Source organism: Mytilus galloprovincialis, chromosome 3 (assembly GCF_965363235.1).
Source record: "Mytilus galloprovincialis chromosome 3, xbMytGall1.hap1.1, whole genome shotgun sequence".
In the NCBI taxonomy this organism is placed as follows: domain Eukaryota; kingdom Metazoa; phylum Mollusca; class Bivalvia; order Mytilida; family Mytilidae; genus Mytilus; species Mytilus galloprovincialis.
In genome coordinates this window covers 53,203,140-53,219,552 of record NC_134840.1, presented here as the reverse complement: position 1 = coordinate 53,219,552, position 16,413 = coordinate 53,203,140, and the positions used below count along the sequence as shown (strand labels likewise).

At 32.7% G+C, this 16,413-nt stretch overlaps 2 protein-coding genes across 3 annotated transcripts in view; one reads left to right on the top strand and one right to left on the bottom strand.

Annotated features, from left to right (window-relative positions):
- Positions 1-1,240: 1,240 nt before the first annotated feature.
- LOC143068300 (uncharacterized) lies at positions 1,241-11,077 on the bottom strand. 2 transcript variants are annotated; one of them, XM_076242237.1, is made up of 2 exons: positions 10,961-11,077; positions 1,241-4,782 (listed from the first exon to the last, which is right to left on the bottom strand). In XM_076242237.1, exon 2 carries the CDS (start codon positions 4,760-4,762, stop codon positions 3,194-3,196), a length of 1,569 nt encoding a protein of 522 aa, XP_076098352.1. In that variant the 5' UTR covers positions 4,763-4,782; positions 10,961-11,077; the 3' UTR covers positions 1,241-3,193. The 2 variants fall into 2 exon arrangements, with proteins under 2 accessions (XP_076098352.1, XP_076098353.1); XM_076242238.1 differs by having other exon boundaries at positions 10,957-11,075.
- A 27-nt stretch (positions 11,078-11,104) lies between these two features.
- Positions 11,105-16,413, top strand: part of LOC143068301 (exportin-5-like) — a 39,152-nt gene continuing 33,843 nt past the window's right edge. The window contains exons 1-2 of the mRNA XM_076242239.1: positions 11,105-11,299; positions 14,905-15,026. Coding sequence (XP_076098354.1) covers positions 11,198-11,299; positions 14,905-15,026 — 224 coding nt within the window. The 5' untranslated portion in view covers positions 11,105-11,197. The remainder of the gene's footprint in view (positions 11,300-14,904; positions 15,027-16,413) is intronic.

The window sequence follows — 16,413 nt, the reverse complement described above, 5'->3', positions numbered from 1 at the left end:
AATAAAACTGAACGAATGCTGGGTCAACCTTTATTGAACACTCAACAGTCAATGAATTCCTCATCAATAGACCACATGATGAGGCGTAATCATTCTTTATTGATCAGTCACTGAACCCATCAGCAAAAGACCATGTTAAGGCTAGATCATCTTTTATTGAACAGTCACTGAACCCATCAGCGCTTGACCACATAAAGGCTGGATCGTCCTTTATTGAACAACCACTAAGCCAATCAACACTCTACTGCATAAAGGCTGGATCGTCCTTTATTGAACAATCACTAAGCCAATCAACACTCTACCACATAAAGGCTGGATCGTCCTTTATTGAACAATCACTAAGCCAATCAACACTCTACTGCATAAAGGCTGGATCGTCCTTTGTTGAACAATCACTAAGCCAATCAACACTCTACCGCATAAAGGCTGGATCGTCCTTTATTGAACAATCACTAAGCCAATCAACACTCTACTGCATAAAGGCTGGATCGTCCTTTATTGAACAATCACTAAGCCAATCAACACTCTACCGCATAAAGGCTGGATCGTCCTTTATTGAACAATCACTAAGCCAATCAACACTCTACCGCATAAAGGCTGGATCGTCCTTTATTAATTAGTCACTGAACCCATCAACACTTGACCAAATGAACTTGACAAAGGCTGGATCATCCTTTATTAAACAGTAACTGAATTTCTCACTAGGCCACATACATGCTGTTTCATCCTTTTATTGAAAATCCAATTACTCCGAGAACATAGGTCCAAGCTAACACTATTCAATACTTTATTGAACAGTCACTGAATCTTTAAACACTAGACCATCTAACGACTGTGTCATCCTGTATTGAACAGTCACTGAATCAACTAACACTAGATCACATAAATGTTGTATCTTCATTTATTGGACAGTCATTAAAACATAATGCCTTGTCAGTGTGATTAATTTTCTTATTTAAACGTTATGTGCGATTTGTAATGGAAATAATGCTGTTTGTATATGGTGAAATGCAATGCTATGTAAACCAACAAAGAAGTTGTCATTGGATAATCTAACCTAAGTAACAATATTCAGCTGCCTCTCAATTTTAGTAGTATTTTGGGTTCACATCTGAATAATTCAAAAGTAGATTTTTCATGTAAAAATGAACACCACCACTGACAGTCAAAGCTCTGTAGCAACTTCATCTGGTCAACACTTTTATTTGAATGTGTGCACAGAAATAATACAAGAAAAGCATAAATGAACTAACTTTATTTTCTTATCAAAGTTCAATGTTCAATAACCTTTATACATCATGTTTTATACTATTTACAAAAGTTTGAATACAAAATAGGCAAGCAATTTTGTCATATTTAGGGACATTATTTGTGAAAAGTCTCTATACATATATACCTCTGGAAACTGTATGTGAAAGGGACATTTCTCTCTGAAATTACTGGTACATTTTGATTGAGAAAATTTGGTATCTATAAATTTGTTAAATTTAAAATTGGATTGTTTCTAGATCTTCTTTTAAAAATCTAAGCTGCTGGAATCTAAATCACTCAGGTGAAATAAGATAAAAATGTTTTTCAAACCAACTGGTTAAATTTCAACAGTTCTGCAATAATTTAATGAAAGAATAGTGGTTCAAACATGAAGGTGTGTTTTATCATTTATAAATATAATAATTACTGAACAGATGTTACTGAATTAACTGAATTTTTGGTGGGTGAGGGAAATTTGTATTTTATTCTTCTTGGTTTTTAATTAATTAACAAGAATGTGTCCATGGTACACGGATGCCCTACTCACACTATCATTTTCTATGTTCAGTGGACCCTGAAATTGGGGTCAAAACTTTGATTTGGAATTAAAATTAGAAAGATCATATCATAGGGAACATGTGTACTAAGTTTCAAGTTGATGTAACTTTAACTTCATCAAAAACTACCTTGACCAAAAACTTTAACCTGAACTTCGCACTATCATTTGTTCAGTGGACCATGAAATTGGGGTCAAAACTATAATTTGGTATTAAAATTAGAAAAACATATCATGGGGAACATGTGTACTTAGTTTCAAGTTGATTGGACTTCAACTTCAAAACTACCTTGACCAAAACTTTTAACCTGAAAAGAACAGACGCATGGACGGACAAACAGACGGACAGAGGCACAAACCAGAAAACATAAAGCCCCTCTACTATCGAAGGTAGGGCATAAAAATACAAACTTTCAGGAATTTGTATTTGGTTGAACTCTTTAATTCATTTACCTTTACAAACAAATCCACAAAAATCACTTTGAACAAAATTGAAACCTCAATAATTGTGTTCATGGTAAATACAAGTACTTTAATTTTCATGTTTTTATGATGGAAGATAAATAATTCAATTACTACATTGTACTTATGACTTTCATACATTAAATTTATGAATTTAAGGAGACTGTTTAATTTTTTTTTATGTGATAAAAACCAGAAATGCCCTAGAAAATTTACACTCCTACAGTAATTAAGCCTATTTGGATATACATGATATAAAGGCACTCCTAAGATAGGTTAACTTAATTTTTTATAATGTTACAAGTTTTTGGTATTAAAATGACTTCTAACCCCCCTTTCCTTTTGATCAACACTTGCTTTAAAACAAAATCTGATTTCAATATAAAACAATTTTGTCTACAGCAGAAACAGCACCATACCATTATATAACTATATAACTGCAAATGTTGAGAAATTGACAAGATTAAGGCAAATTTCGAACTGAGATATTTAAAAAAAAAAATGCTAGATGTTTATCTCATTTTTATTTTACTCAAACAAGTTTACACTGCAAGTGGCTTGCCCAAGGTAAAAAATGTTTGTTCATTAAAAAAAAAACCATTAAGGAGGTATGAAAATGCAATGTATAAGAATCCCTAGGCATGTAATTACTAAATACACATGATACATGTAGATGATATTTTTTATTCCTTTAAATTAAGATTATTTTGTACCCTTTTTTCAATACTGTCTTAAAACATTAAACAAAGATAAATGACAGGCCAAATTTATGCACCACGTACAGTTACTGGTAGTTATGCCCATCTGTATTAAGATTTAGGAATGTTTATAAGGGAAACACTCGACATAAAAGCAAACCCACAAAACCCCAAAATGATCTGTCTTATATGTATCTACAGAGATGTCTAATTATAGATGTCGCCCTCATGACTGGTGTACAGTATAGTGATACCTGTTATAATGTAAGTGATTACTGACAAATTTTTCATATCTATCTTTGTGCTCATCTACACCTGTTGTGTAATATATAATATCTGCCTTAGATGGCAACACTGACCTCCTTAATCGGCTTCTCTTTCTTTTACCCATACCTTTTACAGTCTTTGTAAACAATCGTTTATTCTCAGCAAGTTGTCTATCTACAGACATTGGCTTGGATGGCAGAAGACAGAGCCTAGATGTTTTCTCTATATATAATATCTGCATTAATGCTGTTGTTCCAGTACCGGTATGTTTACTTGTGTGTGCACCAAGCATATGTCCTCTCATAAATATAAAAGACTGCTCCTTCCTCCCACATTCTTTGCATAGAAACTCTGTGATCTGATTCTTTGTTGGTTCTGTGAATGGAAAGTGTTTTTTAGTCTTCCAATGTTTGTGCAATTTGCTACCACTTGGAAATTCCTGTTTACATGTTGGACAAATGTGTACAGGAGACACCTCGACTACCATCCGTTTAACAACTTTGCCTAATCCATAAACACCACATTCATTTTCATCATGTTTCTGTTGAAAATGCAAAGCACAAGTCCATATGCTTCCATGGATCATATCACATTGAGGACATAGTGGTATTATATCAGTATCTATAGAATTGTTAGCCATACAATGTCTGTCTTCAACATACCTAGGAATTATTTTATCGCTTTCTATTTTGGCTTCTATAAGACTGGCAGCATTATGTTGTGCATCAACGAAATGGCTTTTCATCAGCTGTTCGCTAACCTTGTCACAACCTCTGATGACATGTAAACAGAGGTCACACATCAAACATAGGTCAATTTCCTCTTCGTCAGACAACTTTCCCTCTTCCTCTTCCTCATCATCACTTGATATAACAATATTTATATCGCCAAAGCTACCATTGCATATGTTGTTATTCTGAGAGCTGCTGGACGCATTCTCTATAAAACTTACTGATTCTTTAATGGTTACTGAACCATTTTGTATATTGCCATTCGGGTCAACATTAGACAAAGGCTGATTATCATTGGAGTTTGATGTTTCACTGTCAATAGATAATCTCTGTCTCTTAACTGGTGGTTCACTGGAAGAATTTAAGTTTGTACTGCTAGGTGATTTTATAAGGTTAGGGATTGTACTGTTTTTGTTTGATACATTCAATGCCTTATTTTCAGACTCTTTACCTATGTTTTCCTCCTTTATTGTGTGTATATCTATCTTTCTTTCATTCATTTGAACAGATTCACATCCTTCTATTGGTCTGCTTTCCTCTTCATGATCTGAGTCTGCCTGGAATGCACCAAATGCTTCTGGAATTACCGACTCTATTTGTTCTCTGTGAAAGAAATTAATGCTATTACTCATTTTCATTTTGAGACTCCTAATAGACCGATTGGTATTGTTATAGAACTGCATAGAAAAGCTATGTCTAGCATTGAGTACTTCTTGTTGTGGATATGGTCCTCCATACTGGAATCTATTACCCTGAGGTCTGCCTCTAAATGAACCACTGTAGTTACGTTTTGCCATTCTGAATGGGGAAAATCAATCTGAAATAGAAATTTAAATTTGTTTAATATCTACAAGACAATACATAAAAAATTAAAAATGTATACACAAAGGTAATGTCAGTGACTCCATTATGGTAACATTTCCAACCTGTTACCGTATAGCGGGTTATTTTTGTGGGGTGCAAATTTTTCGCAATAACAAAATCGACAAAAAGCTGACCTGAAGCTTTGAAAATGAAAAATATATTAGTGTTCATGCCTTTACTTGAAGAAATACTGTGGAAAGAAATAGGTCAATTATACAAAAGCTGTTACTTTCCATTTCCTGTATTATTGATTTTTCTTCTCAAAAGACATATATACTACATTTGCATGACATGTTTTTGACCAAAGATTACCTGTAACAAGTCAATATGTATTTAACTAAGTCGTAATTGTTGAAGTCAAACAATTTTCAATTTACAGTGTTTCTGATAATCAGTAATGAAACAAATGAGAAATTCTGATACATGTATTGGCTTGTTAAACTGCTCATACCACATGACAATGCATGAGGAGGTTTAATAAGTAAGGCAAAAATGTTTTGGTTTTCAAGTAACCAATGTAAAATAGCTAACTTTTTTTTTGGTTAAAAACTAGCTCAGACCTAGGCCTGTTCATGCTGTTTGACAGCGCAAATAGAAGGCTAATCAAACCTACTGTAAATTGAAACCGATTTAGACGCAACAAAGATGAAATATAAAATACAAAATATTTTATTAAAGAAAGCTCAATTATGAACATTAGTCAATAATAACATACATGTACATAAAACAAAGAATAACATTTAAACAATCTCATTACAATTTATACTAAACAAGTATAAAACAAGAGGCTCTCAAGAGCCTGAATCGCTCACCTTAATTCTTTTGGTTAAATCTCTCATCAATGATTATTTTGGCTTTTCAATTTATTTAAATGTTTTTTGGATCGTCCTATTTTCTTCAAAAGCCAAAAAAAATAATCATTTTCTCCTATGTTCTATTTTAGCCATAGGAGCTATGTTTCTTGACATACAAGGAAATAAAATATAAAATTTATACTAGATACTCTGAAACTCATTTAGCCTAAGTTTGGCTGAAATTGATACAGCAATTTCAAAGGAGAAGATTTTTTAAAGTAAGTCAACATGATGAACAAATTGTGAAAAAAGTCTTTAAAGGGCAATAACTCCTTAAGGCATGTAAGGGGTCAATTGACAATTTTGGTCAAATTGACATAATTGAAGATCTTACTTTGCTGAACATTATTGCTGTTTACAGTTTATTTCTATCTATAATTATATTCAAGATAATAAACAAAAACAGCAAAATTTCCTTAAAATTATCAATTCAGGGGCAGCAACCCAACAACAGGTTGTCCGATTCATCTGAAAATTTCAGGGCAGATAGATCTTGACCTAATAAACAATATTACCCAACGTCAGATTTGCTCTAAATGCTTTGGTTTTTGAGTTATAAGCCAAAAACTGCATTTGACCCCTATGTTCTATTTTTAGCAATGGCGACCATGTTTGTTGATAGATCATAACTTCGGATACAATTTACAAACTATATACCCTAAGGAACATTCAGTTAAAGTTTGGAAGTATTTGGCCCAGTAGTTTCAGAGGAGAAGATTTTTGTAAAAGATTACTAAGATTTACGAAAAATGGTTAAAAATTGACTATAAAGGGCAATAACTCCTAAAGGGGTCAACTGACCATTTCCGTCATGTTGACTTACATTGTATTTGTAAATCTTACTTTGCTGAACATTATTGCTGTTTACAGTTTATCTCTATCTATAATAATATTCAAGATAATAACCAAAAACAGCAAAATTTCTTTAAAATTACCAATTCAGGGGCAGTAACCCAACAACAGGTTGTCTGATTCATCTGAAAATTTCAGGGCAGATAGATCTTGACCTGATAAACAATATTACCCCATGTCAGATTTGCTCTAAATGCTTTGGTTTTTGAGTTATAAGCCAAAAACTGCATTTGACCCCTATGTTCTATTTTTAGCAATGGCGACCATGTTTGTTGATAGATCACAACTTCGGATACAATTTACAAACTAGATACCCTAAGGAACATTCAGTTAAAGTTTGGAAGTATTTGGCCCAGTAGTTTCAGAGGAGAAGATTTTTGTAAAAGATTACTAAGATTTACGAAAAATGGTTAAAAATTGACTATAAAGGGCAATAACTCCTAAAGGGGTCAACTGACCATTTCTGTCATGTTGACTTATTTGTAAATCTTACTTTGCTGAACATTATTCCTGTTTACAGTTTATCTCTATCTATAATAATATTCAAGATAATAACCAAAAACAGCAAAATTTCCTTAAAATTACCAATTCAGGGGCAGCAACCCAACAACAGGTTGTCTGATTCATCTGAAAATTTCAGGGCAGATAGATCTTGACCTGATAAACAATATAACCCCATGTCAGATTTGCTCTAAATGCTTTGGTTTTTGAGTTGTAAGCCAAAAACTGCATTTGACCCCTATGTTCTATTTTTAGCAATGGCGACCATGTTTGTTGATAGATCATAACTTCGGATACAATTTACAAACTAGATACCCTAAGGAACATTCAATTAAAGTTTGGAAGTATTTGCCCCAGTAGTTTCAGAGGAGAAGATTTTTGTAAAAGATTACTAAGATTTACGAAAAATGGTTAAAAATTGACTATAAAGGGCAATAACTCCTAAAGGGGTCAACTGACCATTTCTGTCATGTTGACTTATTTGTAAATCTTACTTTGCTGAACATTATTCCTGTTTAATCTCTATCTATAATAATATTCAAGATAATAACCAAAAACAGCAAAATTTCCTTAAAATTACCAATTCAGGGGCAGCAACCCAACAACGGGTTGTCTGATTCATCTGAAAATTTCAGGGCAGATAGATCTTGACCTGATAAACAATATTACCCTGTCAGATTTGCTCTAAATGCTTTGGTTTTTGAGTTATAAGCCAAAAACTGCATTTGACCCCTATGTTCTATTTTTAGCAATGGCGACCATGTTTGTTGATAGATCAAAACTTCGGATACAATTTATAAATTAGATACCCTAAGGAACATTCAGTTAAAGTTTGAAAGTATTTGGCCCAGTAGTTTCAGAGGAGAAGATTCTTGAAATAGTTTACGACGACAGACGACGACAGACGACAGACGACGGACGACGACAGACGCCAAGTGATGGCATAAGCTCACTTGTCCCTTCGGGACAGGTGAGCTAAAAAAGTGTGTGCTCTAAGGGGAATAACTCTAGTATTACATACATTTTGTAGATACACACATGTAACTTTCCAGGTGATGATACAAAATGTATGTTAACACCTGTAGCAATATATTACACATCTAGTTTGCCACCAGCTAATTAACTTCAGCATTTAACTTTCATAGAGGGACATGGTTTATGATCCCAGCAAATGCTTGAGATCAAATGTTTGATGTCGGTTACTTTTTAAACTATGTGCATCGAGTACTGTTTAAATCAAAGAGATTGGCAATGAGACAACTATACACTAGAGACCAAAGGATGCAGTGTTCTCCCCAGGATTTTTGGATAGCACCAGGGTAACGCGTGACGAAATGAATTTTACAATATTTTGTGTAGCGTTGCGTCGCTTATTTTTTTCTTGTTGGTTTTTGTCATTACCTTTTTGCCTTTGTTTTGTTTACTGTGGTACTGTGTTGTATGGACTTTGGGTCAGAACATTATTGGTAGAAAAAGTAAATCAATATAACAGTTTTTATACTTTAATATCTTACTTCTTATATTTGGATCAAGCCATTTTGTCCCAATACTTGAAGTTACACTACACATTCCCCATGTTAGATTTGACCATAACAATGAACTTTGAACAAGATTAATTTTTGTTACAGAACCATCAGTAAATTGAAACCTACTTTCCATTCTTTTTAACAACAGTTTTTTTTATATTTTTTATGCATCTTGGTTAATATTATTTTAAAAGTTTAAGTTTATAAATAAGTTTAGGCACAAGATGCTTTTTTATCAATGACCCATGTGGAGCAAAAGTCTATTTAATATAAAATTACAAAATGTCTGTGTATCAATAAAGGTATCATTCTCTAAAATAATTTGCAAAACATTTTCGTTGGTATCTTCTAAGAATTTTTTTTATCCTTAATGTAACATTCTAATATAATTTTGCATTTAATTTGTGCTTTATTTTAATTTTCAATGAGAAATTATATGTGAGGAGCATTTATTTGTAATAAGCAAAATCAGGGGAAATAACTCCACAATTAATTTCTATAACAGTCAAATTATTTTGACTAAAGACTGGCGTAAAAGAGTTCATTCACAAATGTCTGCTTGTCCCCTATTACAAGTCTGTTATTAAAATTATGATCTCTTAATTAATTAAAACACAAGAGAATCATGTACATCGATTAAATCCAATCATCAATGTTAACCTCAACAGGTAAATCGATCACGTGGTGTAAACAATCTACCTGTCAATACTGGATTAAACTGGTTAGAACTGGTCAATTTTCATGTAAAATTTTAACCCTCACTGAAAGTTGAAGTCATTTGAAACTTTACCGATTTTAATACGAATTTTTTACCGAAAACTTTAGCACCACGGAGAAAATTTATACATCGCGGCAAGAACGATACCACCGCGGTAGAAAATTATACATCGCGGGCCCGTGGTCCTTTAAGGGCCTGGGGAGAACACTGGGATGTTAATGTAAACAAAAAATGCCCGAAACACCTTAAGTGCTGAATAATAAATCATTTTTAAATGATTTAATCTGAGTCCTCCTAACCTGCTATCTTAATGAATGAAAAAATGAATGTGCTATCCACATACAAAAAGAGCAACTTTATTGAACAAAGTAGAAGGCAAAAAAAATTGAGGAAACAAGAGCAAAATTATAATGGTAACCAACTTGATAAACCGGTTAAGCAGGTTCAAAGGATCAAAATCTTAACCAGCACATCAATATACAATATAAACATAGAATTAGATTAGGCAACACTTAAAATATTTTAAGGTTGGGACAGTGGGAAGGAAGATAGGCATTTTCTTTTTTATTCGGAAATGAGAAATATTATTGAAGTCATAAATTGTCTTAAATTAAAGGGAGACAAATCTTTAAAAATCTACAAATTTAGTCCTTTATGAGTCAAAAGCAGATTTAGGCTTATTTATATGTCATGTATGTCTGAGCTCTGACTGAAAAATACGGACCACACAAAAAAAGCATTTGAAAATCATGATACACGTAAAATGAAATAAGCAGAACACATTGAACCTGTCTTGCACGACTGAACGTCAAATAAAAAACAGTGATCTCATTGCACGAAAATAACCCTTTGGGCCAAAAAAAAATATATGTCTGTTTAAGGTTACATGCTTTAAAAAAAATAGGGTAGGTAGGTCAGTATTTCCATTTTATTTTATTTTTTCATTTTATTTTTTGTGACATGATTTTGAGTGTGCGGATTCGTTTTGTCGTGGTCCGAGTTGATCAGTGGCCAAGTTTACCTGTAATTTTAATGATTGGATTATTATCCTTTGTTACTGATTGGAAAAAAATGGCCGCAAAATGTTTATTACATCACAAGAATCGTGAATTTCCTTAAAACAGCTATCATATTCACAATCATGACAATTATGAACATTGGAATGTATCGAGCAACACGATCTTCACTTTTGACATGAGTTCAGTGTATTTTTCCCTTTATAACGGAAATAAAATGGCTTTAGGGTCTGCGCTCAAAATAGGGTCGGTCAGGTAACTGTAAACAGACATATTTTTTTTGGCCTTACCCCCTTCTTGTTTAAATGTCCATAGGCAAATTAAATGCATTTTCTCAATATGTTAGCGCAATATGATTTAAACCCTACATGAACTTTGAACGACCACAATGAGTCTCATTTTAGTGCTACGGTCAGCAGGAAGACATGTTACCTATGCAGAGGTGACAGTCTGCAGGAAGACATGTTGCCTTACGTAAAGGTGACAGTAAATAGGAAGACATGTTTTGTAATCAAATGAGTTTAGAATATAAAAATTAAATTAGAATCGTTTGCTTTAAATTTTATGTTGTTTTTTTCTTCTTCATAATGTTCATGCATGTGTGTGTGCCTCTATCTTTGTCGTGTGTCATGTGCGTCTTTAGACTTAAACAAACTTTACCTACTGTCGTTCAAATTCTAGTATTGTACCAAAGTCATTATAAGTTGAATAGTGAACTCTCAATACGACGTTGAACACAAAGCAGCGATTATTTTTTAACTTCACAAAAGCGGAAGTTGATAAGGGAGATTACTATACTTCCGGTGATAATACCGGCGGGTTCTGTTCCAATCGTTCGAGCTCATCTTTCAGGGCGATTGCTGTAATGAATAATGTGATAATTTTGGACTGAAAATAAAGCATGGAAAGCCAAGTTTCAGTTATGGTGCCGACGTTAATTTCGGCAGTTGAAACTGTCATGAATCCAACAGCAGCACAACAGGATCGACAGTCTGCCCAACAGGTACATGTACATGGATACGGTTCGATAGCCCAAATAAGTTATTTATAAAGTCTTGAAAGGCTATTTTTTCACATTGCTTCGTTGGTTCGTTGTAGCAGCTTTCAAGATTTTTCGTCCACACTACTAGTTCGTCAACAGGTCGTTTCGCCCACATGTATAACCTTTTCGGCCATACTGTTTTCATAATTTGTTCTTAGTGGCGAATACACAATATTCGTTAAGTTGGTCTACTGTCTGCCTAAGAGGGGTCTACACCAGTCATGCTTAAGTGATTCCCTATATTGGCTTCATATAATTAACCAAAACAATAAAAAAAAAAAAAAAAAAGAGGGCTGGGCACCCTTCCTCTCTTTAACTCGTGGCCTGGATACACGACAACTCATACTTTTGGCAACTCGTACTCAACCAACTCGTACCCTATTTTTACCAATTCTTACCCATGATTTATTTGATATTATTTATATATACATAGTTGTAACTTTCTTTCATATATCATTATATAGCAACATACATGACATATATTAGTCCATAAAATATATAATAATGTAGAGAAAACATGTAAATGGGTTAACATTGTAAAAGACTGTTAAATAAATTAGGTTTTGGTCATCTCACTTTTAGTATTTTTAATTTAAAATATCACATAAATAGTATCCAACAAAGAATCTATGTCAGGGCTTATCAAATTATGAATTGTTCTATTAAATAAATGTGAAAAATTAAATTTCTTTTGTCATACTAAAAGAATTAGAAAAAGGCCCCCATATATTGATATATGTAAATTCAAAACCGACCAATCAGTTTTCAGTAAATTTAAACTAAGTGCGCATTCCCTAGCAATTGAAAGAGGGCGTTATACCAACATTGAAAGAAGTAAACGCATTTGCTTATCCTGTAACAGACAAGAAATTGAGGATGAATACCATTTCTTCTGAATCTATCCATGCTATAAATCATTAAGGGATACCTATATACAAAATATTAATAAAAATCTTAATTTCAAGTTTATTAAATTGCAGTCCACTATAACACTAAATCATTTGACTGTACTTTTAAATAGCAGTCTACCAGTCATTATAAAAATCACCATAAAGTATATTAATGATTGTCTTTTATTAAGAACATCTGTATAACTTTTTTTAATATGCAACCTAATTTTTGTTTGTGTTCTTTTTTTTTTAATTGTTCATGAACATTAACAATGTGTTAACTGTTGATATTTATAGCCTTTTTCTTCTTCCCTGTGAATACTACTGTCACTCTAATATAATTATAATCAATTTAACTATTGTCAGTTTATTGTCTTAATTTTGTATGCCATAACCATTTAATGTAAATGTGTTTGTGCGAATAAAATATTGTCTATTGTCTATATTAATAATAAAAAAAAACTTTCATTGTTAATAAGACGCAATCATAATTGTTTTAAATATATCAACATGATCAAAGCTTATCAAATGCTAATCATTATAATCATTAATCTTTAGACTTTTTGATTATATGAAATTGTTTGATTGTTTGAAATCGTTTGGACGGAAATTTATTTGATATGTATATTAAAATTATTATGAGTACACAATATACTAATTGGTGGTCATTAGTGGATTATAGACCTATAAAAATAAAATTAATTTGTTTAAATTAGAATAAACATAGAGAAGTATATGAAAAGTAAACAAAAATTTGGTATATATGTTACAGGCATTTTCTAAATTTAGGCATTTTGTAAAATGCCTAAAAACTTAAGGCATTTTCTAAAATGCCTGCAAAATTCAGGCATTATACATAATGACTAAATTTTCTAGGCATTTTACAAAATGCCTGGAAAAATTGAAAGGCATTTTACAAAATGCCTGGAATTATTTTATAGAATAAAAAGCTGTTTTATTTATGATAATTACTAAATTAAAAAAGAAGAGCTTAAATAATCCAGAATACATTTGACTGAATTATTACAATTCACACAAGCACAGAACTCAACACTTTTTTTTCAATTTCTCAAAATGTTTGCACGACAGAACTGTACACAATATTTGTCCCGATTTTTTGCAAATATATTGTTTAGAATTACTTAGGCAAATTTAACCAAACTTTGCCACAATCATCAATAGAGTATCTTGTTTAAAAAATCTGTCCCATTAATCCCTGATTGCCAAACAACATTGCCAACATGGCTATAAATGGAATATAGGGGTAAAATACAGTTTTTGGATGAATATATCTCTAAATCTAATGCATTTAGATCAAATCTGACATGGGGGTTAAAAAGTTCACCAGGTTAAGATTTATCAGCCCTGACATTTTTATACGATCGACCAACCAGTTGAGAACATTATGGCTGTTTTGCAGGGGGATTTTCTGTTCCTGTCCAAAATAGGTTCATTTCAATTGCAAGCTGCAGTATAAATTTCTGTCCCATATCCAGGTCAATCCACTGTAGAAATAACCCATACGTATTATTTTGTTCTTATGACAGAATAATTTGTCTTTCTGCCATTTTGACAAAATAATCATAAATTCACTGCTGGTATCTGAAATACAGAGTGAGTACGTACTTAGCGTAGCTTCACTAAAAATTACATACAGGTATTATAAGGCATAACAAAAACTTCCAATCTGGTTTTTGGAGAATAAATTAGTTCTTCCGAACCATTAGTTATTTTCTTTGCAAGATATTGTGTTTTTGTCAACTTTTGCCATATGCATCTCAATGATATCCTCCTTCTACAAATTGCCTGAATCTCAACAGGCAATTTGTGGAATTTGGCCTCAAAATTTCAGTCATTTTACAAAATGACTAGCTATTTTTAGTCATTTTGTATAATGCCTATCAAGTTTAGGCATTTTCTAAATTGCCTGAAAATTAAGGCATTTTACAAAATGCCTGTAACATATACATGTATATGCGGCACTATGAAAATCAAAGGCTGTTGAGTTATACTTGAACAATCACCATGCATCCTCACCGAAAAGAACATGCATGGCTTAAACATTGTAAAAATCATATCAGAAGATCACCTACAGAATAATATAAAATGAAGCATTATAATGTTAAAAAATATTAGGTACGAGTTGGTCAATGTTGGTTAAGTATGAGTTGCCGAAAGTACGTGTTGACATGTATCCTAAACCCACTTGCTGCCGGAGGGACACATATGTCAATACCGGCTGTACCAGAGGGACACATATGTCCATGGTTAAATTTATGCAAGCTTCTCATCATGGCTGTATCTCTTTCAATTAAAAGAACGAAGATTAAACAGTGTTATATTTTTCTCCAGTGGGTCTCAAATGTAATGGTCATTATTTCGTGACGTCATATATTGAATGACTATCGAATGACGTCATTGTTTGGCATATTACATCACAGACGTAGAAATAGAGGACAATATGTTATGCTCTAAGTGCAGTCTGTTTCAGTTCATTTAGATGTGTTTTTGTAAAAAAAAGTATCCACAGTTTTGTAAGATGATTTTACAACGACAGTAAATGAAAGTTTCAACCTTCGTGCACACATGTAACATTTTTTATCTCTAAAAGTTGGATGATCCGAGCTGTTGTATTAGATCTGATAAATGCTGATACATTTATTTTTTCTATTTCAGATACTGGAAGAATTTAAAGAATCCTCTCCATACTGTGTGCAATGTGGATTGAAGTTGTCACAATATTATGATAATCCAGTTGCTCGACATTTTGGACTTCAGTTATTAGAACATTCTATTAAGTAAGCAATCTGCATATAGCTTGGGAGGTTTACATGCAGAGCAATAATGTCAGAAAAATACCAGGTTTCAAATTCTTATTTTTTTATTGAATATTTAGACATAGAAAATTAACAAAAAATTACTGTGGATTCATTTATATGATTGTGATATATATCCATTTTTAGCTCACCTGGCCATAGGGCCAAGTGAGCTTTTCTCATCACTTGGTGTCCATCGTCCAGTGTCCTCCGTCATCGGCGTCCTCCGTCGTCGTTAACTATTACAAAAATCTTCTCCTCTGAAACTACTTGGCCAAATTTAAACAAACTTGGCCACAATCATCATTGGGGTATCTTGTTTAAAAAAATGTGTCCGGTGACCTGGCCAACCAACCAAGATGGCTGCCATGGCTAAAAATAGAACAAGGGGTAAAATGTAGATTTTGGCTTGTAACTCTGAAACCAAAGCATTTAGAGCAAATCTGACGGGGTAAAATGTTTATCAAGTCAAAATCTTTAATTGTTTTTACATAGGCGGTAATGGTAACGTTTATTCCTGTAGCTCAGTCCATATCATAAACTTGGATATGTATGATAGCTCGTTTCATAGCTGTGATATTTTCACATATGTGGTTAAATTTTCGGGGTACAAAGTGAGATTACTTTTTCTGTAAATTAGCATACCCTGAACATCCTTTTGTGATGCGGCTCCTTGTGGTAAAATGTCCCCTTTTTAACACAATAAGTTCTTTGAAAATTTAATACTTTGAACACATTTAATAGCTCCATAGTTTTTAAACATTTATTCTATGTTCCTCTACTTTCCTAATCACCACAAATGGTTAAGTTCAGTCATTTGTAAAAAATAGAAACATGTCCAATATCACTACACAGAGATTTTTCTTTACACGTGACTTTTGAGTTCCTCATTTCGAGGCGCATAAGGGATGATGTCCCATCTGCCCTGAAATTTTCAGATGAATCGGACAACTGGTTGTTTGGTTGCTGCCCCTGAATTGGTAATTTTAAGGAAATTTTGCTGTTTTTGGTTATTATCTTGAATATTATTATAGATAGAGATAAACTGTAAACAGCAATAATGCTCAACAAAGTAAGATCTACAAATAAGTCCACATGACCAAAATGGTCAGTTGACCCCTTAAGGAGTTATTGCCCTTTATAGTCGTTTTTTACCAATTTTTCGTAAATTTTAATAATCTTTAACAGAAATCTTCTCCTCTGAAACTACTGGGCCAAATTTAATTAAACTTAGCCACAATCTTGATTAGGTTTTTTTTTTGTTTTAAAAATGTGTGTGGTAATTACCCAGCAAACCAACCAAGATGGCAGCCATGGCTAAAAATAAAACATAAGGGTAAAATGTAGATTTTGGCTTATAACTCTGAAA

Excerpts from the sequence above, each read along its gene's own strand:
- LOC143068300 (XM_076242237.1), bottom strand. The coding sequence starts at position 4,762 with ATGGCAAAACGTAACTACAGTGGTTCATTTAGAGGCAGACCTCAGGGT.